The following is a 22,085-nucleotide window of genomic DNA, read 5'->3' on the forward strand; positions in this document are numbered from 1 at the left end:
CTAAGCTAGTTATTGCAGTACTACTTCGTGGCGAGACCCACTGAAAAAGCTCACGTCGCCAGAAGTGCCGCTTTAAGTCAGGCAGCTTACAACTTCCCTCAGCCGACGGCTTGACCAGCATCGTGCTTTTTTGTTGGCAGAAAGAAAAACAAAACTGTAAAAATGCTCCGTCCCTGACTATGCCAACCACCATTTGGTTGTCCAAGGAAATATTTGGAGCTCTGTATACTCCATATTGCACGCCCCAGCATAAGGGACCACGACTGCAAGGAACGCGGTGAGCCCAAAGTCGGGAGGAAAGGTACTCAACGTCCATCTGCTAGCCCCTGTAAGGTTAAGTCCAGAAGGGCCTTTTCAAGGCGACTTGGCCAGGGATCCTGGCACCGTCGCTTTTGGTCTGGAATCACCCTTGCCCCGCACTCTGCTGATCTGAAAAGCTGCCTGCCATCGTCGTTTGCGTTGGTGGCTTTCTTGGTAAAGCACGCGGCCTAGAAATTTTCAGGGAAAAAATGCGGGTTTACAAAATATCCACATCGTATTCTCTAACGGCCCTGGGTATTGGCACCACCACTTTTCCATGCACTCCTGACTGTTTTGTTCACTTTATCCGAGTTGGCCAAGCGGCTTTCCAAGCAGGATGAGTTCTGTCATACAAACAGTTGGCTTTCTCGAGATAATCCTTCGACAAAACCCTTAGAATATTTCTTGAAGCGCCTGACAAATGATGAGCCAGAAGTTTGTTGGCGGGGGAGAGGGAAGGAAAGCAGAAAAAAAAAAGAGGATATTAAATCATCCGAGTTCCGAAAGACGAGCACGTCCCGTACCTGATCCCAATACATCTGCACATGCATTGGTTCAAGCAATCACCGCCCAGGACCAAGAACGATATCAAACAGACAAGAAAAATTCAACGGCACCACGTTCGCTCATGGCAATACAAAGCACACGCCGATAAGCTGACATCAGCACGTAATGGTTTCGTACGCAAGGTACATTTGGTACCTAGATATGGTAGTCAATCCAATATTGGCTTCAAGGTAGCGTCATACAACGGTCGATCTGTCTGCATTTACTTGCTTTTGTATCTGAGGTGAATAGTGTCCGCACAGCCCTGCTTTTGTAGTTTCCGATGCGATGCCATGTTAACACCTACCTACCTACAGCTAGCTCCCCGGGCTGAGCCGGGCTGTCATCTGTCGGGGAGGGGCCGATCTGGCTCAAGCTTTCATTTTAACTTAATTTTATTCTGCGAAGCCGTTTCCGCAGTGAGGGCAAAACACCCGAAGGGAGGAAAGCGCGTAAGCTTTTCTATATTGTATTTTCTTTCTTATTATCCCTCTCTCTCGTGCACCTTCCTTTCTCAACCGGGGTACCTCGTGGCCTTTCTCAAATCCGTACGATTGATTCTTCAGGCGAATGGATTTAATCGCGACGGGTAAAGGCAGGGCACATGGCGACGTTATGGAAAGCATAGAGCATGTTATGGACCGGCCAATTTGCTGCTTTCATACGGATGTGGTTTTTTGTGGAAATACAATCTCTTTAATCTTCTGTATTATAAACAGGTTCAACCCACGATAATGCCACAAATTCCCAACCTCGAGAAAGCAACGTTGAACGAGCGGACCCTTCAAATGCCGGGGGCCACACACAATCGGCGTTTCTGAAGCCGCCGCCACTAACAACTCGCCATCTTGGTTAGCATAGTCTACCCTCTTTTCCATGGTATTAACATGTGCCGGCTTCGGGCAGTGGGGCAACACAAATCGAGTGAGAATGGCATTCGTATCCGACGTATTGGTGGCGAACGCTGCGGCGACGGACACGGCGCCGCCATAAACGTTGGCAACCAAAACAAAATGCTCACCTTGCATTTTTAAATAAAGGTAATCTTCGGTTGACTTTGCAAAGACTGTGGTGGATATAATAACGTTTCATAAGAGTTGCTTCTATAGAGTTTGTGTACCGGGCCGAATAGTAACGAGCAAAAAACATACAGTACACATTCCAAGTTGACTTGCTTTCATTCACACCACTTAAAATGCCTTCAATTTGCTATATCATACAAATGTATCGGGCATTCAAAACACAATTTCCACGGTTGAAGTGATTAACTTGGTTTTCAAAACATTTGTTTTACCAAAATTTAACTGAGAAACTTTAAGCAACGAGCTCAAATGTGTCTCAAGTATTTGGCCTGACCATCCTCGAGGCCTCTTCTGGTCAGGAGCCATCCCAGTGTCAATGGTTTGAGACATTCGCAGGTTTTGGGCCTCTCTGATTCCGGTCAGCTTACTCACTAATACAAATAAACCCAACGACCGGCAAGGCCGGTTAGCGGGTAACAGGTCCCGAAAGGCATGAACAACCCCAGCGAGTGAAGGATGAGCTGCGACTAGCTGCACCAGGAATCAATGTATAGGCTAAAGCCCTTTAGGATGCAACGCAGGTTCCCGGACACTGGTCATGAACGCTGGTTTTAGCCCTTTGCAAATAAGGTCAAGCTAAATGGTTTGTAAACCTTGGGTATCGTCGTGGCATCACCATGACATTCGTAAAAGTTTCTGTCGTCGCACAAATTGATTCGGGCATTATGGTCGGATTTGGGAAGCGAATCGCACTCTTTAAGCCTATTTAAGGAAACAGAGCTTTTCCATATCCGGGGAGTTCTGCAGAAGAGGGTAGGAACCCAGACAAGCAGTCTATTTGCTGACGAGCAGCTAGGCCGGTGGGCCCACCCGCGACATGGGGGGCAAAGTCCCTCACATTCCTTGCGACGGCATGATTGGACCACCGCAAGAGGCATGCACCAAATTGAATTCCGGGCCCGCCCACCTGCACTCGCGGGCGCTTACATCTCGGCACCCTCATTGGGCCGCCGGAGTTGTGATTAACGGTGAAAGGGACCACCCACCGAGGTTGGCGCCCTCGTTTGGTGACACCCACACTTGGCAAGGCGCCAAAAGCAAGCAATGAGTGGTGGGAAGGTGACATGAGGAATGTCGGGGGCCAGGAAAGAGAGGAAATAAGACCTGCTGTCAGCCCGCGCGCCGTTCCCCAGGCCGGGCCACCAACCCTTTCTCTCTCCGCCGATGTTGCGAGAACGACTGTTTTCGTTCGTTTCGAACGAGCCCAACGACTTTCGTGTTGTCTTGATTGACAGCTGCGAAGATATCCCAGTGTCCACGATTGATTGTTGGCTTTTCCCCGCTTTCTAGTACGACCCGCGGCCACTTACAGGCCTTGGCGAAACTTGCAGCTCTCATCCATTATCGCTCTTGTTGAAGGAAGGCCAGATTGGTCCCCGAAACAATCTCGGGGAAATCTCGAGTAGACTTCTGCAGGGGTCTTCCTGTCATCGACTATACTCATCCATCGCTGGGCAGAAAATCGACAGCAAACATGGCCATCAAGGGATACACAGTTGTGCGCCGGAAGTGGAAGTCCAGGAAGCCCATTTGGGTCCTGATGGCAGCCGAGCTGGTCACCATGATTCCACTGCTCGTCCTCTTTGGCATCGCTCAACCCGATACCTTCCGAACGCTCATGTGGAGAATTGGCCATGCTGAGAAGCTCAACTCAAACCCCAACATCATCCTCTACGCCCTGGCAAACCATGAGCCGATGCCCAAGGTGCCGTTTGTTTGGTCGCAATTGTACGTTATTGCGAGGTTGCCTCTTTTTTTCCATTAGGTTTCACCACCGAAAGCGTAGGCTCTAATATAGAAGCTTTTTTACACAGGCTTACCGAGTTCAACGTGGTTATCTCGGTCATCTCACTCTTCTTTCTGCTGGCGAAGATGATCGGCTTCATCATGAAAATCTACCTCCCGGTTGTTGCGGTTGGCTGCAACATGATTATGACGGCATTCTATGCCGTGAGCGTCTATGGACAGGCCGGTCCCGATTACCTTGACCCTCGATACCCGAGCCCAACGCCTTGGTATCTCAGGAGGAGTTGCGACGTGGCAGAGGGATATGGCGCTGGCAAAACCTGCATGATCATCCAGGGGACATTCGCTGCTACTGTCATAATGCTGTGAGTAAAATCTTCTTGTTTTTACCACTATGTTGCCTCCCGGATGACTTTTGGCTCCAAAGGTTCGACAGCGACCCAGGAGACTGACTTGCCTGAAACATAGCTGCATTTATGTGATAAACCTCGGATGGGCAATTTTCAACATGATACCCACAAAACATGACAAGCGACACGATGAAGACGAAGATGAAAACGAGTACGCGTCTAGCGACTCACCCACCGAGGTCAAGACTTGGGAGATGCAGCCACAGACGCCAAGCGCAGGCGCTGTACCATTCACCCCTAGGACGCAGGCCTTCCACACCTTGGATAGAAAATTGCCATTCAGGGCATATGCCGAACAGAGGCAGACGTATGCCTGAGTAACGTTTATGGGTTTGTTTGGCTTTGCGGCATCGGCAACGGGGCCGATGAATTGTACCTTATTGAGGATATCGGCAGTGTACTAAACGTACAAGGGCTGAAATGAAGATTTGTTTCTTACTAAATGCTGGACTGTGGTATTACGGAATGCTCCGAGTAACCCCTGTTTTTGCTTGGGAGGGTACTCTCGTTATATATTATGCCTTTTCTGTGAGTATCAAGCCAGGGTGGAGACATTGAAACGATGACGGCGTTTTTTTGGGATGGGGTTTGAATTCATATTATATAATCGCACCTATAGTCTGTGTAACACCAAATGTCCGACTGCCATCTTGTGCCTGTTGGTCTAGATTAGACTAATAGACAGCAGCAATAGACTGATGGCCTCTTCTCGCTCGATGGAAAAGTTTATACGAGAGACCGAGAAACCTTTCCAAACCCAAAAATGACTAGACAAGTTCTTTGATATTGCGATATGGCAAGTGGTACTATGGATCAAAACATAATGCTAGGAATTAGAGATAAAAGAAGCCTTAGCGACGTATTTCTATGCCGTCGACCGGAAGATGTTATTCTACCTACCGTAAGGAGCACCGGTAGATAGGTAGCACCAAAACCCATCGTTCTGTCCCAAAATGGTAGGTCCTGCCGGTTTGTGGGTCGGCTCCGGGGCGCACCCCCGCTACGCGGCATCGGGGCTCCACTTGCGTCATAGGAAAACGGGGAATAGCATGAGCTGGAGCTGTGTTTTAGGGTCCTTCCGCTCAACGCATTCATTAATTAATTCTTGTCGAGCCCATTCCCCATTCATGATTGATTGTTCCCTTATTCTCTCTCCAAAAAAAAAAAAAAAAAACTCCTCAGGAAGCAAGCTGTTCTCAATTGCGAAGAACTCGTTAAACAGCTACAAAAATTCAGGATAATCGTGGGAGCTGCTCAATCCTGCTCCGTCCCGCTCATCATCCAGAGCCCACGCCACCGAAGCCTTGACCCGTGGAAGCGCGGCTCCAGACGGCGTCGCCCACAGGCCGGTGAAACCGCCACAATGTCTGCCATTCGCATGCACAGGCATGCATGCTCAGCCTCTCGCCTCGTGGCTAGGACTTCAGCCCAGAGGCGAACGGTGCCGTTCCTGGGTCCTAGCTATGCTCGTCTTGCGTCTACCCAAGTACCCAAGGTATATGATGCTTTTTTGGGAAGAAAATGTGATATCGCAGTCAATGCTAACAATCCTGCCTTGTTACTCGTCCAGCTCAAAGACCCCTCCCTCTTCAAGCAAAACGTCTGCTATGTCAACGGCGCCTTTGTCCCCGCCAAGTCGGGTGCGACCTTTGCCGTGGCTGACCCGACGACGGGCGAGCACATTGGCATTGCCCCCGAGTTCGACGCTGCAGATACCGAGGCCGCCATCGCCGCTGCTGAGAATGCATTCAAGACCTATCGACTGACCACGGGCCGCGAGCGCTCCAAGCTGCTGCGGAGGTGGTATGACCTCATGGTAGCCAACGCCGACGACCTCGCGACTCTTATCACGTGGGAAAACGGCAAGACAATCGCCGACGCAAAGGGCGAAGTCACCTATGCAGCAAACTTTTTCGAGTGGTTCAGCGAGGAGGCGCCTCGCGTGTACGGGGACACCATACAGCCAACCCTGGCGACTAACAGGGTCGTCACGAGGAAGGAGCCCGTTGGGGTTTGTTCGCTAATCACGCCGTAAGTCCGTCGGGGTGCCTACCGGCCCGTCGATTGTGAGCTCGGTGCACTGAAGAGATTCTTGGATACTAATACTTACACTTTTTGGTTCTGCGCAACAGATGGAACTTCCCCGCCGCCATGGGCACACGCAAGATCGGTCCGGCCCTCGCAGCCGGCTGCACCGTTGTCTGCAAAGCACCCGCCGAAACGCCATTCACATCGCTGGCGCTCGCTGAGTTGGCCCACCGCGCCGGTGTGCCTGCAGGCGTCGTCAACTTTGTGACATCACACTCCAACACTAAGACCGTCGGCGAGGTGCTCTGCACGCACCCGGCGGTGCGCAAGATCAGCTTCACTGGCTCAACTGGCGTCGGCAAGACGCTCATGAAACAAGCAGCCGGGACTCTGAAGAAGTGCTCATTCGAGCTCGGCGGTAACGCGCCGTTCATCGTATTTGACGACGCTGACCTCGACGCTGCCGTAGACGGCGCCATCGCATGCAAGTTCAGGTCGAGCGGGCAGACGTGCGTCTGTGCCAACAGGATCTATGTGCAGCGCGGCATCTACGACGCCTTTGCCGAAAGGCTTGCCAAGAAGGTCAAGGAAACGTTCAAGCTCGGGAGCGGGTTCGACCCCGAAACTACGCACGGCCCACTGATACACGATAGGGCCGTGTCCAAGGTTGCCTCGCAGGTCGAGGATGCGGTGGGTAAGGGCGCTAAACTTCTGGCCGGCGGCAAGCGGCTGCCCGATCTGGGCCCGCACTTTTTCGCTCCCACGGTGCTGGGCGATATGACGCCGGAAATGTCGATTGCGCGAGAGGAGACATTTGGCCCGATCGCTGGTCTGTTCAAATTCGACACGGAGGCCGAGGTGGTGAGGATGGCCAACGACACCGAGGTTGGCCTGGCGGGTTACTTCTTCTCAAAAGACATTCATCGGGCGTACAGGGTGGCCGAAGCTCTCGAGGTGGGCATGGTGGGCGTCAACACGGGCATCATCAGCGACGTGGCGAGCCCCTTTGGTGGCGTCAAGGAGAGCGGATTCGGCAGGGAGGGCAGCATGTATGGCATTCATGAGTACCAGGTCACCAAGACCATTACTTTTGGTGGTATGGGGAAGGATCTGCAGGAATGATATGAATATTGGCATAAAAAGGTTAATTTATGATGTCGATACAGCATAGGAAGTGAGGAGTTATCTTGCTTGTATTTATCTTATGTGTTACCCAGCCGCATAGGTTTAGTTCACAGCATGTGAGGTTGCCCGATCGGACCTGAGACTTGTGTCACATGATGGGGCATGAACCTCTCGTCAGTGGATGACGGCTACACTGATCAAAAGATCTGGCCCAGGTCAGTTTGGAGAAGAAGCGGCTTTCTGAACCGTCAGGCTCATAACATCAAACATTAAATCAGATAAAGGCGGTCGGACAAATCAATTAGCCTTTGGTGCCGATGCGGTTTCGGATTTCCCACTGCGGTGATCACAAGGCTTCTATTTCTCGAGTGCCTTTTTTTTTTTTTTTTTTTTTTTTTTTTGCAGATTTATCACGAATAAAAAGAAACCCCGCCTGCTCCTAGATAGATCATGAAGTCCGCCGCACGACCGGAGCCGAGGTGATTGGTGCGGAAACAGAAATGAGCGGGACCCGCCGCCCCTAATTTTCGGTCGGGCTTGTAGCTGCCGAGCTTTTCTGTTAGAATTGCAAACCCACATATTGATTGGGACTCCCTGCGCCGGACGGGGAAGAGAGCAAGACAGGAAGGATGTCCCCGGTAAACACGAGCTGAAGCAAGCTGAGAGAAAATTCTGATTGGGCTGCCGTCATGTGCAAAGGGTCTTCTTTACTTCCCTTTCTCTGCTCCTCGGGCGAGGGACCATCGGAACCAAGGACAATCAGCAGGGACCAGGCCTAGGCCTCACGTAGAGTTCTATTCTAGACTATCTAACCTCGACCGAGGTTCTCCACAAAGTCGACTTGCGCATACTGTATACGCAGTTCGGGGGTGATATGGGCGGAAAGCCGCTCGCCGTGCTTTCAGGGCGGTTACAAGAGAGAGGGGAGAAAAAAAAATAAAGCGCAAACTGTCCCGAGATGAAAGAGATGTAATAGGAAGAAAGAGGGTCATTCCCGATTATGCTCCGCGTTGTTTCGTTTCTCCCGCCCGGTCGTTATTCCACCCCACGTCACGCGCGCGTCTCGGGTTTTACCCCGCGCAGGGGGGAAATATATACCAGCCGGGCCTTTGATGCGCCTGCCTCCCTCCAGGTGCTGTGTTGTTTATCGGCTAATTCCCCGAGCCACATCCAGCTGTAGACCTTCAGCATAGCGCGGTAATAAATAAATAAATCCTCCTGCCTGTTGTGTTTTGTGTTTCAGCATCTGCTCCTATTTCTCTTTTCTCCATTAACTATACACTTCGTACACTTCTTTCATTGTCGTTCACTATCGCCAGTCTTGAGGCATAATCTACGCTATACCAGCCTCCGTACCTAACCATACCGTACCTAACTTCCCTCCCTCCGCCCCCTCATCATATAACCAGATCCCTCTCTGCACAATGAGCGCAACCAACGGCAGCTCCACGGCAGCGCCGTCCAAGAAGAACATCGGTGTCTTCACGAACCCCAAACATGATCTCTGGATCAACGAAGCCGAGCCGAGTCTGGAGAGCGTGCAAAAGGGTAGCGATGAGCTGAAGGAGGGCCAGGTCACCATCGCCATCCGGAGCACAGGAATCTGCGGGTAAACGAATCCCCGCTTCCATCTGCTACTTACACTGAGTCACACGAAACAAAGGCAGTACATGGAACTGGACTAGGCGTGTGCAGGGAAATCAACACAAGAACGAAGAAAAAAGAAAGAAAGCTGACTATACCACTGTAAAAAATAGCTCCGACGTTCACTTCTGGCACCACGGTTGCATCGGTCCCATGATTGTCCGTGAAGACCACATCCTCGGGCACGAATCAGCAGGCGAGATCATTGCTGTCCACCCGTCCGTCACGTCTCTCAAGGTTGGCGACCGCGTTGCGGTGGAGCCTCAGGTCATCTGCTACGAGTGCGAGCCGTGCCTGACGGGACGTTACAACGGCTGCGAGAAGGTGGACTTCCTGTCGACGCCGCCGGTGCCCGGGCTGCTGCGACGCTACGTCAACCACCCAGCCGTGTGGTGCCACAAGATCGGCGACATGAGCTGGGAGGACGGCGCGATGCTGGAGCCGCTGAGCGTGGCGCTGGCTGGCATCCAGCGCGCGGGCATCACCCTTGGTGACCCCGTGCTCGTGTGTGGCGCGGGCCCCATCGGGCTCATCACATTGCTGTGCGCCAAGGCGGCGGGCGCGTGCCCGCTCGTCATCACCGACATCGACGACGGCCGCCTCAAATTCGCCAAGGAGTTGGTGCCCGACGTCATCACTTACAAAGTCGAGGGCCGGCCGACGGCTGAGGACGCGGCCAAGTCCATCGTCGAGGCATTTGGCGGCGTGGAGCCGACCCTGGCCATAGAGTGCACGGGTGTGGAGAGCAGCATTGCCAGCGCCATCTGGGCAGTCAAGTTCGGCGGCAAGGTTTTCGTCATCGGAGTCGGCCGCAATGAGATCAGCCTACCGTTCATGCGGGCGTCGGTGCGCGAGGTTGACCTGCAGTTCCAGTACCGTTACTGCAACACGTGGCCGCGGGCGATCCGGCTAATCCAGAACAAGGTTATCGACCTGACCAAGCTGGTCACGCACCGATTCCCGCTCGAGGATGCGCTCAAGGCATTCGAGACGGCTGCCGACCCCAAGACGGGCGCCATCAAGGTACAGATCCAGAGCTTGGACTGAGGTTCGGGAATGAGGTTCTTGGAGTGAAGTTGATATACATACAAATAATGTAACAGAGATGACAGCTGAACCTGTAATGCATGGGCATATTCTATCGCTGATATGCAGTTAGAATTCTTTCCCCCATCAACAGTAACTGCTCATCCTGACCATGGTGTCATAAGCCGTTCTTTCAACGTTGTTGGGACCATGTAACGCAGTCAACGAGTGAAAGTCTTATGTATGTTATGCATGTCTGTCGGAAATACACGTGTCGTCTGTGTGTTGGCCACTGCAGAAGCAAAATACAGCTACCTGATAATAGAAAAAAGAACTATAATATGAGAAAAAGAAGTAACATGTAAAAAAAAAAAAAAAAAAAAAAGGAGAGCTTTGCCAGCTCACACACGCCAGCACCAGAGAAAATATGTGGGTTCCTTACGAGAAGCTAGGGATGACCTCATCAGTTACTGGTCCATGATTGGCCAATTCCGCCTTCCGCTCTTCCACCCTGGACCCAGAACTCGGCTAAGCTCTGGCCACTTTTCGCAGGAGCCCCAAGCAATCATCACGAATTCTTCCGAGGCCGCTGAAGTTTTTCCATTTCGTCAATCTCCGAGAACCTCTTTTTCCCAAGCTGCCAACCAAACACCCCGACGACGACGACGACTCGCACCAGCCATCCCGACCGGGGGAAAAAAGGGATAAACAGACAAAATAACCGACGACTAGCTCTGTGTTCTTTTTTTGATTTTTTTTTTTCCCTTTTGAAAAAAAGAAATCAATAGGGAACACCTTTTTCGACCCATCACATCCGAAGAGACCCCGGGGAATATCGCGCTCCTTCATTTAATAAACACAAGATGTCGTTCGCCATCGCCATGCGCCGAGTGGCCCTCGCGCCCTCGACGCGTACAGTTGCTGCCCGCCGCTTCGAGTCCTCTGCCGCCAGCAAGGCCCAAAGCACCGCAAAGGACACGGCCAACAAGGCCGCACAGGGCCTGACCCGCGTCGCCAGCGCCGCCGGTCCCGCCATTACCAACGCTGCTAAGGGTGCTTCCGAGGCTTTGGGCAAGGTCGGCGGTCGCACAGGGAGGCTGATCAAGTTTGTTGAGCGTATGTTTCTCTCACCCTTTATATCCCAATCTATTTGACGGGCCATGCGGAAAGTGAGAGAAGAAGGATGATGGCAAGGGAACGGCGCAACAATCTGGGGTTGCAAGACCAAGAGAGAAGAACCGAACGAAACACGGGACATCGTTTTCGCTGACTTGGGTCCTGTTTATTCTGGAATATAGGCCAGGTTCCTTTTGTCGTTTACTACACAAAGGTCGGTGTTGAGGTTGCCAAGATTGTCTTCCGTGGCCAGCAGATGTCTCCCCCGTAAGTATAGCTCTGTTCTTACCCCTGCGCTCACACAGTCACGGGCACTTTTGTCGAGCCTTTCGGTCGAAACATCAATTCTGACCAAAACAAAATCCAGATCAATGCAAACCTTCCAGAGCTACTTCCAAAACGTATGGAAGCAGCTGCAGAACCCGCAAGCCCTCATGCGCCAGCTGTCGTCCAAGGTCCCTAACCAGAACCCGGTCGAGGCCGTGAAGAACATCAGCGCAGCTCAATGGACCGCCGCTGGTGTGCTGGGCGCCGAACTCATCGGTTTCTTCACCGTCGGTGAGATCATCGGCCGCATGAAGCTCGTCGGCTACCACGGCGAGGTCGAGCACCACCACTAATTTGCTCCCTGTTGATAGATGGTATGGCGCTTAGTTGTTGGAGATGACGTACGTGGATGGGAAGTGACAAGGCGTGAAGGCTGGGAATGGATGCGGCATGGAGTTGAGGTTGGTTGTCGGGTGGTCGTCTCACCCGAGGCAACCAGCTCGTCCCTGGGCCATCGATCGAGCACGAGATCTTTTCACTCCCAGCTAGCTTTCTGCACCCCTTCTCCGGCAACATGCACGTCGGATCAGGCGCAGTTGTTCTTGTTACTCCCAAACACGGCTGGATATCGAGCAAGCAACCAATCCCATATCTTGTACCGCCGGATTCCTTCGTCTTGATTTACTCGGGAACTTGCTTTTTCTCTACCATACCTACTTTGTGTGGGTATATTTTTTTGTTTATTTTCCTTTGTTCAAAACATCTTTTGACTGCAGCAAACAAATGTACCAATAGACCAAACAACCTGCATAAAGGGATAAAAGGCCTGAAAGGGATCGGGAGAAGCGCGCGTAGAGCGTGGTTGAGAGGAAGATGAAAAGGGGGTGATGGAGGTAGGACGGGAGCGAGACGAGGAAACAAATCACGCCCTTAGACACAAGAAACTAATGAATGATTTTGATCCTCTTACGTCCTTCCCTTGGTGTGCTGCTGTTGTTCAGACCAAGGCGTCTATTTTTTTGTAGATTGATGAACCAAACCCCCAACGCTGACGCTTTCGTCCTTCTTTGACCCCCAAGTCTTCTCTATGAATGGCATTTGGCTTATCCAACTGCTTAGCGTGATCGGCTGAACGAAAAGAGGATCCATGCGAGCAGCAGAAGATACAAGATCATGGACCAGACAAGCTTGAATGTTCCACCTCGTCCCGGCAGATCTCTTCTCCTTGGCCAACTCTCGTGTACCGTCAGCTGTCCGGGACGTTTTGAATATTCTGGTGAGGTCCAGTCACGCCCTCGATCTTTTTTTTTTTTTTTTTTTTTTTTTCTCGCAATCCCATCGCCTCTAGGAGGACGTTTCTCTCAACTCGACTATACCGAGATATCCTTATGCCATTATTCGGCCGCTACACATAGCAAATTTTAACACACCGCTGTAGTACTTACACTGGGATATTGATACTACTCTGATGTTGAGCCCATTCGAGCTCGGTGTTTTAATAATGAATTATTGGGTTGACGGCCCCTTCTCACTAGGTGCATGGGAAGTAGGTTCAGGGTAGGTAGTTGTAGAAAGCGGTCTAGGAGGATAAGGAGGAGGGAATGACGGCTAATATACCAGCTCGCCGACGCATGCGCAGGAACATCATGCCTGCATAGCCAAACATATCCAAGCATGTATCGACGGCTGTAGGGCTTACGACACTTGGTGTACTAGAATATATACACACCTTGCGTCAACATAATACACCATGGCAGATGTTTCTGTTAAGTCCCCATCTTCTGCCAGGTTTTTCTTGTTTCTTTCCTACTTTTTTTTTTTTATCATGCTAACAGCCAAGTTTTGCACTTTGTACTCGTTGGTACCGTTCCTAACGGCTAGAAGAAGAACATAGAAAGAGACAGTAATGCAAAAAGAACAAGGATGAACAAGAAAAAAAAAAAAAAACGGTCATGCTACAATTGTCATGAATTACATCGTGGCGTGTCTGTATCAAAATAAGCGCCCAGACTTTGGTCCCATCCCTTGGCTTGCGCTTGCTCTCCTTTCGAGCCGGGATAGACAACAACCCGCGTCTCGCTGGCACCCCCTGCTGCCCTTGTTCGCGGGTCTTTCTTTGGCGAATTCGAGTCAGATAAAGTCTGAAGTTCCTCAAGTTTATGCACACTTCGTCCTTTTTTTTTTTTTTTACCGTTTTCCTTTCGTTTTACCAGCCCCTTCACCAGCCCACAGGCCATGGGAGTCCAATCTCTTTTGTGTAGTTACTTACGGGGGACAAAAAAAATGTTCGTAGCTAAGAGTGAAAGTGTATTCTTTCTATTTCCGAGAATCACCAGAGTTTTCACAGAGGCGAGGAAATGCCGTCCATCATCCATTGGTGTTTGCTAACGCGTTCCGGCTGTCCAAAGAGCGAACATCGCGTAGCGCTGAACAATCCCGTCATGGACCATTCAACCATCTCAAAGAAACACCATCGAAATGTTGTATTTTCTGGTCCTCTGCGCGGCAGCCTTGCTCCGCACACACCCCTCGTAAATATTCACACCCAAGAGAAGAAAAGGATCTGCCAGCAGGTCACTCTCCCCTCTCCTCGGCCATGTTGCCGCCCGGACATACTTCGCAAATATAAAATCCACAAAATAGTGGAGAGGGTGGGGGTCATTGGGCACGTTTTTTTGGTTTCGAAAATCGAGATGATTCACATGCTTGAGGCCCTCTTGTCCTTTTGTCGTTGGTGACGGGCGTCCATCCTCGAAGCATTTAAAAAAAAAAAAAAAAAAAAAAAAAAAAAATCAAACTTGAACTTTCAGATCCTTTCTCTTCAAAGTATCACGGCAGCAGCGAGACATCGAAAATCACCCCATGCTTTACGGTCCAATGTCTCGATGAGCATCGCTTTGATTGAAGACGGCGGTGAAGCTGCCTGAGTAAGGGTGCTGTTGGTCATAACAATGTCCAGGGTGGCATATTTGGAGAGGAGAGGGAAGAGACGAAAAAAAAAGCCCCGCTTCCCCCGATCCATGCCTATTCAGTTTAATCTCAAGATCTTGTGTGATAGTATAGACTGGGTGCGTTGTCACAACCAGAGGCTTCAAAGACAACAAGGGCCAAGGCACTGAAATCTCCACTGTATGCAAGATGGTCGAATCGAAATTATGAATGCCATGTCCGCGGTCGTGCATAACTTCTCTGGCTCCTCCAACAGCTGAAGATCTGTAGGCGCGGAGAAATATTTCCCATGCTGTGATAAACGTGGCATGAGAGAACCAAGTCCAATTGTCGTCCACAATATCCACAACTTATCTACAGCACATAGCAGATATGACTGTAGGCGGGGGTTTTGTACAGTGATTTTATAAGCAGGGTATAAAGGCAGCGGCAAGGCCCCCCTTTTCCATATTTCCCCTGGTTTCGGAGGCTTGTCCGAACGAGTGAGAACCGTCCGTGGAGTCATAAAATGGGCACAAGCAACCTTGTGGGCTTAAATCTCATCCATTAGAGGGGTAGCAGAGTATAGTGAGTATTATACTGAGCAGTAATTAGCTCGCCGGCAGCTGTTGATGCGGGGGAGGCAATAAGACTACTTGTTGTTTAATATGTGTGTCTCCAAGACGACATGCGTAGAAGACCACATATTACAAGTAGTGTGAGTAGCACAGCTTTATGAACGTCGCAGAATTTCCCACCTGCCTATCATATGGCCACTGCTTGTTTGAGCGGAGCCGGCCATGAGAGTCACAAGAGCATCTTGCCGCGCGCGAGAACCGGATGAGTCGGTGAAAGGACAGTTGCACCCTGGACTTTGCTGGAATATGGAGTAGTAACTTAACGAGGAACACTTGGTCTGTGCCACAGCCCGCAAAGTGGGCTGGGGGGCTTGCATGACGAGATGCTGCCTTGATCAACATTTGCTGCAGCCAAGCTTCCGTCCACAAAACATGCGAGGCAACGTTCCTAATGTCGTGGAAACTTTGTTATGGGCCGTCCCCGCAGAAGTGCCTTGGTCGCAACTAATTTCGTCCTTAGCGACATGTCCAGTTGTCCGTGTATTCCCCAAGTAATCATTTTCTCGGTGACTTGTCCTGCTGGGATCTTCTCACCGCTGACGCCATTTGTTGTGGGCTTGAAAACATATTTTTTGCTTGGGTTAATATTTTAAGCCTTGTTGATGTGTGATGCCAAGGACATCATTAGCATAGAGGCTCTAGATGTGTCGTCTGACAATTACACATAAGGAGTAAGTGTTAGTGAATCAAGATGATTTTGGTCCCAATGGGTGCTGTGAAACAGAGTGGTCATGGATTGACTGTTTCCTTTCCCAGACTCAGGTAACAACAACGCTAGTGAGATTAATCTCAGAGAGCATCATGTTGCTTGTGAGATTGTGTCGCAAGAGAAAACAGAGGCCGCACATATAAGACTATGAAAGGCCAGTACTTTTGGGGAATCGAGATGATAGGTTTGGAAAAAGATAACCACTATTTCGATCTAGCCCAAAATAAAACCACAAAAAGATAATGCGAACCTATACCCTGCCTCCAAGATGGCCGAACAAGAAAATGATGGGGAAATCATAAGATAGCTGACACACAAAAGTCACAGCAAGATGCTGTTCACGCAAGCCCTGCAAAATACGGGATAATGCTAAGGATGAGGATAACAAGTAATAATAGTAGTAATAATAAAAGGAAAAAGTACATGAAAAGTAGGATGGGAACCCTACAGGAGGTGAGACATATACATCTGACCATATGAACGACACCAGGTCAATTTGACCAGGGTTGCGATCATCGACGTCGAGAAGGTCTGGTTCGGGCAGTCCATATGTATCTGTATTCATGCTGCGATGTCAGTACATATGGTGGCTTGGATCTGATCGGAGAGGGGGAAAGAGACGAAGGCCATCACTGGCTTAATCTGGGAAAAAAAAAAAAAAAAAAAGAATGAAGCAGAACACAAGCGGAAGACAAAAAGAAAGGTTAATAACTAACAGCATGCAGTAAACACCCTCCGTATGCACCTGAGAGCACACCTCCTTGCTTGCAGCTGCGTTGAGTTCCGCAATGTATTGAGGTGTCTTCTTCATGACGCGAAACAGAGGCGCAAGTGACATGGGCATGGTGCTGTGGTTGAGGGCGAGATTAAACCAGCGCCCAATTTCTCGGCCGCGCTCATCGTCTGCCCAATTACTGATGGGAAGCACGATGGCCTGCTCTTGAACGTCATCGAACCCGTGGTTCAGTAGCATCGACCGGGTCTCTTCGCGGTTACATCGAATCGACATGCCATGCTGATCCATAGCCTGCATGACCTCATCTGACCATTGTTTTAAAGCTGTCGGTATGGGACCGTCGTCACACCTGAACTGCCAGTCGATTTCAAATTGTTCAAAAACACCTGTCTCCGGCTTCAGGTGACTTTTGGGCGGTTGTCAGCTTGGAGATTGCATGGAAGGTCAAATCTAAGAAACAAGATAAGTTGCTGCATAGAACGCTGACTTACGCTGCGATCTTTTCGTACAAGGCCGGCCATGAGCGAATAGCACCCTTCATCAACCTGCAGTTTATCAGGTCATAAGGCGCATGCTGAACCATCTCTTCTGTCCAGGCTGCCTCGATATCGGCTGGTGTGAATCTGACTGTTGCTGGGATTCTAAATAAAGCACGTGATTACTTGTAAGCCAACGTTTTTCGGTTTGCAGTAATTTACGACGTCTACCAGTAGATATTTTGGGACATACAGATCCGGTTGCGTCATTTGAACGTCTGCCCCTATGAAAAGGCATGGTTTAGGGCTGACGAAAGGCATTAGCACATGTAATTATCAATCCTGCTCATAGGAGTTTCCTGGACTCACTGTAGCTCATGGGCCATAAGTATGACCCAGAGGCCAGTCCCACAGCCAAGATCTAGAACATGAGAATTCTCTTCCACTACCGAGGCATCTGTGTGTAATTTGTTGTTGAGAACTATTTTGAACAATTGGCTGAAAATGTCGAGGCGGTCTTGCTCAGTCTGATCAAACGTTAGTGACTGTGTTTGCGGCCAAGAATTCCCATACTTGGACAGACTGAGACTACGCACTTGATCTGCTGGAAGCAAATATCTGTCCCTCGGCCACACCTGATATAGGCGGCCATTCTCTTTGAAGAGCTGCTCCACTTCAGGAGCATCGTTCCTGTTATTTGGTTAGTGAGGTGGTCCAGGTGAGATAGCGGATAAGTTCAGGGAACTCACTTTGACATGATGGCGCCAGGTAGTATCGGGAGAGAGGTGGCGTGGAGAACCTTATCCATCAACTATATTGGGTTGAGAATAGTAAGCTCTGTTGCCAAGGCCGGTGTAATACCAAGGATAGAAAAAACTGTTTGTGAAGTTAGTGCTGTCCTCTGAAGTGCGGCCAGTAGTACCCTTGGCCAGGGCTAATAGCTGAAAACGCGAACTCAGGATAATGCACCCAGTACCGCTAGTTCTCTCTCTGATATCACTGATGCTTCCTGTGGCGTCTTCAGGGGCTCGCCGCCACAGATTGGGGACAGGTCAACCGTTCCCAATGATAGAACAGAAGAAGGGGTTTAGCAATCAAGGGTCATATCACATACAACTTAGTAATCACAGGCGGGTTATGAGCAGAGTAATGGCCTTGTGACGCCGCTCCGGATGCTGTGATAATCTTGCGAAAGGTCGAATAGACAAATATGTTCTGGTGTGGGGTGTTATGACTTAACAAGTCCGCATGAATTTCAGCTGGGGTAGCCAAAGTCGTCAAGTTGCCTTGGTTTCGAGGTAAAGGTCGTACCACGGGCCGCCTGATTCACAGAGAATGAAGAAGAAATCAACAAGAAACCCAGGAGTCGAGTTGTTGCTGCTGTCATGGATCACGGGAACAGAGTGGGTAGGGTCGGGTCCCTAAATACTTGCATCGTATGTCTCAAGTCGAGGGCCCTTTTTCTGGCTATGGAGAGACAGCAAGTTAACGGATAGGTACGCCCAACTTTCAACGTGAGACAATCACTTCAAAGCTCGGCCCAAATGCGGCCAGAGCGTGTGTCTTGTGTGATTGTGGTCGTCGCGAACTTGGTCGGTTGGCCACTCTGGAGGGGCGTGGTCTGGTTTGTTTGGGCTGCTGAGTGACGTGTTGACGGCGGAATTTGCATCCAGAAAATCCATGGTGAGATGGAGAGTCGACATTTAAAACAGAGGGAACAATGGATGGGTACCTTACCTTGGAGAAAAAAAAGTAAAATGGAGTCCCAAGGTACAATAAGGTACAACCCAGGTGCGGCAGGCAAGACTGTCCGCCTGTTGACAAGGGGGTTGGTTAGGTGGGACAAGGATTGCGATCGAATAGCGCTCCCGTCGAACTCCCAACAAGTGGGGTGATCAAGAACCGAAACCTGTGGCGCTTGCCTGTCCCGTAAACCCACCCCGCCAGAGGTACGTACCCTGGGTGGTACAGGGAGGGTGGGTCTAGGAGGTATCCAAGCTAAGGTAAGTAGTGTATGTGGTACAGTACGCAGCGCTCTGTTGCCGATCAGTAGGTGTCAAAGAGGCAAAGTCTAAGTAATCCAAGGTACTGTACAGTAGGCCATGTCAATCGAATTGAAATAATCGGCGTCTCGTCATTGTGGGTTGTTGCCAGTGCAGAATTCTTATCATCATGTGCGCGATATGGTAGTTTGACCGGTGAAGAGTGTATAAAATATATATTAAAAAAAACAACAAACAAGATCGGGCAGAGCTTGGTGGACCACATATTTTCCCTCTGCGAAGGAACGTACCTATCTTACCTGTGATTCCCTACCTTGTTTACACTTCGACTGTTGTCCCTTACTCCGTCTTTCCCGATCAATTGATGATCATGACCCTGGGTTCGTCTCGCGCTGTTGCGTCAACCACAGTGGAAGTCTCTTCCTGTTTTGACTATCCTCCACAACCCGACGCGACGGATTGGATGCTTTGCCAAAATATACGTGCCCTGAGTTTATAATTGATTACAGGGTTGAATGCCTTAGTCAGGCAACTTGCATAATAACAACAGTCCCGTCTCATATGGTGGTTTTATGCACCCGGTGTATGGTTGGGCTCGTTGCAATTGTAAATATGTGTGCAAGTGTACAACTACCGTACTACCATGCGAAGTACAAACTGGGAAGCAGCATCATCACGTATTTTCCCGCTGCCAGACGACCAGGATGATCCCGGTTGCTACAAGTGCATGCCCGCCTGCCGTCAGCGGAAGCTATCACGACACCCTGACCACTGGGGCGAGCAGTCTTGGTTGTGGGCCTTTCCGGTGGTTTGGGCGAGGGGGACCATTTCAATTAAAACAATTTTGAGGCAGTAAGTAACTCACAGCGAAAGAAACGAGGCGGTCAGCTTAACAAATACCAAGACTCCATGGGTGCATACTACTGTAGTACTTACCGTACTCACGACAGCTCACAGATAGACAAGGTAGACCCTAGGTAAGATATGTGCCTGACTTGTCATACCCCACCTTGCCCAACGAAAGCTGCACCAACAGTGCAGTTTGGACCGTTCAGTTCTCGTGGCTTTGCAGGAGCAAGCGAGCCTCGATCTTGTGTTTGCGTGAGTGGGTCGGGAAAGCTCCCAGTTGTTTCCTTTCCTACGTGGTCTGCCCCCCACCCCCATCGCTGAATTTCATTCATGCGAGTGTTGTTTGAGGGGTGGTGCTCGGACGGAGTACCGCCTGCGTGGTCCCTGTTACCGGAGAACACCGTCTAACCAACGACATCAATTTTCGTCCAATCCCTGTGAACGACAAGGTTTACTCTCCACATATGATCCGAGGTAAAGCGAAACTCTCCTTTCCTTCCAGAGGTATATTCCACATTTCTCTCCATCATCCGAGCTGATCTTACTTTGTACAGTAGTAGGTGGGCACCATGAGAGCGCTTTGTACCCTGATAATTACCCTTTTTCTCCCCGTAGTCCGTTTTCCGCTGCTATTATTTTTTATCTAGTTTTGTTGTTATGGATCTTGGGAAGAGCAATACTCAGGTCCCACTGGCATTCCAACGTGTATGTACTGTACCCACCTTTCCTGGCAACAGTAGGGTAGCTTGACCGAAAGCTGGCGCGAACAGATCAACGAGGTTTACCAAATGCTTACATGAGAGCCGGTCCAAAGTCATTGCTACCATCGACCATTGCGGCAAAGGTGTGTTCTCTTGTCACCCATTTGGACCCTCTGGCGATGAAATACTCGCCTTGGTATGCAAACAAGCTTTGACAGCCCAGCAGAAAAAGAAATTGGGACGTGCTATTATACGATAACTCTACTACCCACCTTCGTCTCCACGCCTTTGAATAAGTCCGAGCGTTCACATGGTTGATGTCTATTTACCATAGGTATAAACAATTTCCGGTGCCTGGAGTGAAAGAACACTCACAGTCCTGGATCCGGCAGTTTGGAACCGAAAATGTGTAGCTGTTTCGACTCGCTTCCCATGGTATCACAGCCGTAGCCACAAAGAAACTACTTCACAAGCCAGGTATCGGTTATCGCGACGTATGTACCTTGCCCATAAGGACTAAGCCACCTACGGCAGATCAATACACGGCCAAGGGCGGCACGGTGATGTGACACATTTGGCTTTGTCTGCTCTTCACCAGGGAACCGCCCCTTCAAACTCATAAGAATATATATCTTAGGTACCCCAAGTGGTCCAGGTGCGCGCTTGATTATTTCGCAACACCATAATGGATGATAGCGATTCGCTTATTTCATCAGATACCAGGGCGTTGCTCCGACATCGCACGTCTCACCACCTAATCTCCGGTTCTTACTTATAACATTAGTAGTAATAGTAATAGCATCAGTATTATATATCGCAAAAGACGGCAGGCGTATGTACATTACTTGTTTAATAACGCTATCAAACCTACACTACCTAATGAGACGAAAAAGCAACATGGAGCTTCCATGCTCGGTAAAAGGTCAGATAATTGGACTTCTAGATCCCTGTTCAGATTACCCCACCGTTTCCGAGTTGTCGGGACCTAGAAGCCCAGGTCATTGGCTCTCGCAAGTAGTGATGATCCATATCATCCCCTGGTTCACCCTTTTCCCATGCCTGGTCCATCCTTGAACTCAGCTTATTACATAGGAACAGACGGTTGACTGTTCCTTTGGACCTAGCGCGACAGACGAGCAAGATACATTCAGCGTTCGAGTATAGCCAAGCAATCAGTCCTGCATTTTTGATTCGCTAATAAATGGCAGGCAGCAGACTAAAGAACCAATGGGAGAACATTTGAAATTGAAGCAAGGGGCAATAATCAAGGATACACAACAAGAGGCATGGTCCCCTAGCTACTTGGTCCCATTGGAACCGCCAGCCAAAACAAGGTCCTTTTTACCGCCTTTCATGACCCTTACAGCATGCTCAAAAGATCGAAACAAGTCAGCAGCCGCAAAACGGTCACCATGGCTTATTACGTACTGTTTTTGTGAACCAAAACTCAAGTACCTCTTTTGTAATACATCCGTTGATACGGGATTTGCTCCACTTTTGTCAATCCGAGCCTTGGGGGATAATTACCCAAGTTCATCGAGGACTTGTATCATACTGGTACGTGGTAAGACCTGATCCGGTCACGTCACATCACGTCCGTCCACCGCTGACGGAACGAGAATGGAGCAAGTAAAGAAAGTAAAAAAAAAAAAAAAAAAAAAAAAAAAAAAAAAAAAAAAAAAAAAAAAAAAAAAAGCAGGAGAAGTAAGAATTATCACCAGAGATATCCCCACCGATATAGGCATTTTCTTCAAG

The 22,085-nt window shown here is 49.8% G+C and overlaps 5 protein-coding genes across 5 annotated transcripts; 4 read left to right on the forward strand and 1 right to left on the reverse strand.

The window, feature by feature from the left end:
* Window positions 1-2,724: 2,724 nt before the first annotated feature.
* Window positions 2,725-4,401, forward strand: PpBr36_00729 (uncharacterized protein; the record flags this gene model as incomplete). Its single annotated transcript, XM_029887920.1, has 4 exons — window positions 2,725-2,930; window positions 3,288-3,656; window positions 3,743-4,039; window positions 4,143-4,401. Coding segments are annotated over 4 exons (1,131 nt in total), but the record flags the coding sequence as incomplete, so codon positions are not given.
* A 1,046-nt stretch (window positions 4,402-5,447) lies between these two features.
* On the forward strand, window positions 5,448-7,234 carry PpBr36_00730 (uncharacterized protein; the record flags this gene model as incomplete). Its single annotated transcript, XM_029887921.1, has 3 exons — window positions 5,448-5,579; window positions 5,655-6,115; window positions 6,217-7,234. 3 exons carry the CDS (start codon window positions 5,448-5,450, stop codon window positions 7,232-7,234), a joined length of 1,611 nt encoding a protein of 536 aa, XP_029751829.1.
* A 1,427-nt stretch (window positions 7,235-8,661) lies between these two features.
* PpBr36_00731 (uncharacterized protein) lies at window positions 8,662-9,928 on the forward strand (the record flags this gene model as incomplete). Its single annotated transcript, XM_029887922.1, has 2 exons — window positions 8,662-8,846; window positions 8,995-9,928. 2 exons carry the CDS (start codon window positions 8,662-8,664, stop codon window positions 9,926-9,928), a joined length of 1,119 nt encoding a protein of 372 aa, XP_029751830.1.
* An 842-nt stretch (window positions 9,929-10,770) lies between these two features.
* Window positions 10,771-11,643, forward strand: PpBr36_00732 (uncharacterized protein; the record flags this gene model as incomplete). Its single annotated transcript, XM_029887923.1, has 3 exons — window positions 10,771-11,023; window positions 11,206-11,290; window positions 11,391-11,643. 3 exons carry the CDS (start codon window positions 10,771-10,773, stop codon window positions 11,641-11,643), a joined length of 591 nt encoding a protein of 196 aa, XP_029751831.1.
* Window positions 11,644-16,009: 4,366 nt separating this feature from the next.
* PpBr36_00733 (uncharacterized protein) lies at window positions 16,010-17,585 on the reverse strand (the record flags this gene model as incomplete). Its single annotated transcript, XM_029887924.1, has 6 exons — window positions 16,010-16,120; window positions 16,323-16,707; window positions 16,793-16,942; window positions 17,031-17,084; window positions 17,147-17,467; window positions 17,527-17,585. 6 exons carry the CDS (start codon window positions 17,583-17,585, stop codon window positions 16,010-16,012), a joined length of 1,080 nt encoding a protein of 359 aa, XP_029751832.1.
* Between the last annotated feature and the right edge of the window lie 4,500 nt (window positions 17,586-22,085).

The sequence above is a fragment of the Pyricularia pennisetigena genome, chromosome 2 (genome assembly GCF_004337985.1).
Source record: "Pyricularia pennisetigena strain Br36 chromosome 2, whole genome shotgun sequence".
NCBI classification, from domain to species: domain Eukaryota; kingdom Fungi; phylum Ascomycota; class Sordariomycetes; order Magnaporthales; family Pyriculariaceae; genus Pyricularia; species Pyricularia pennisetigena.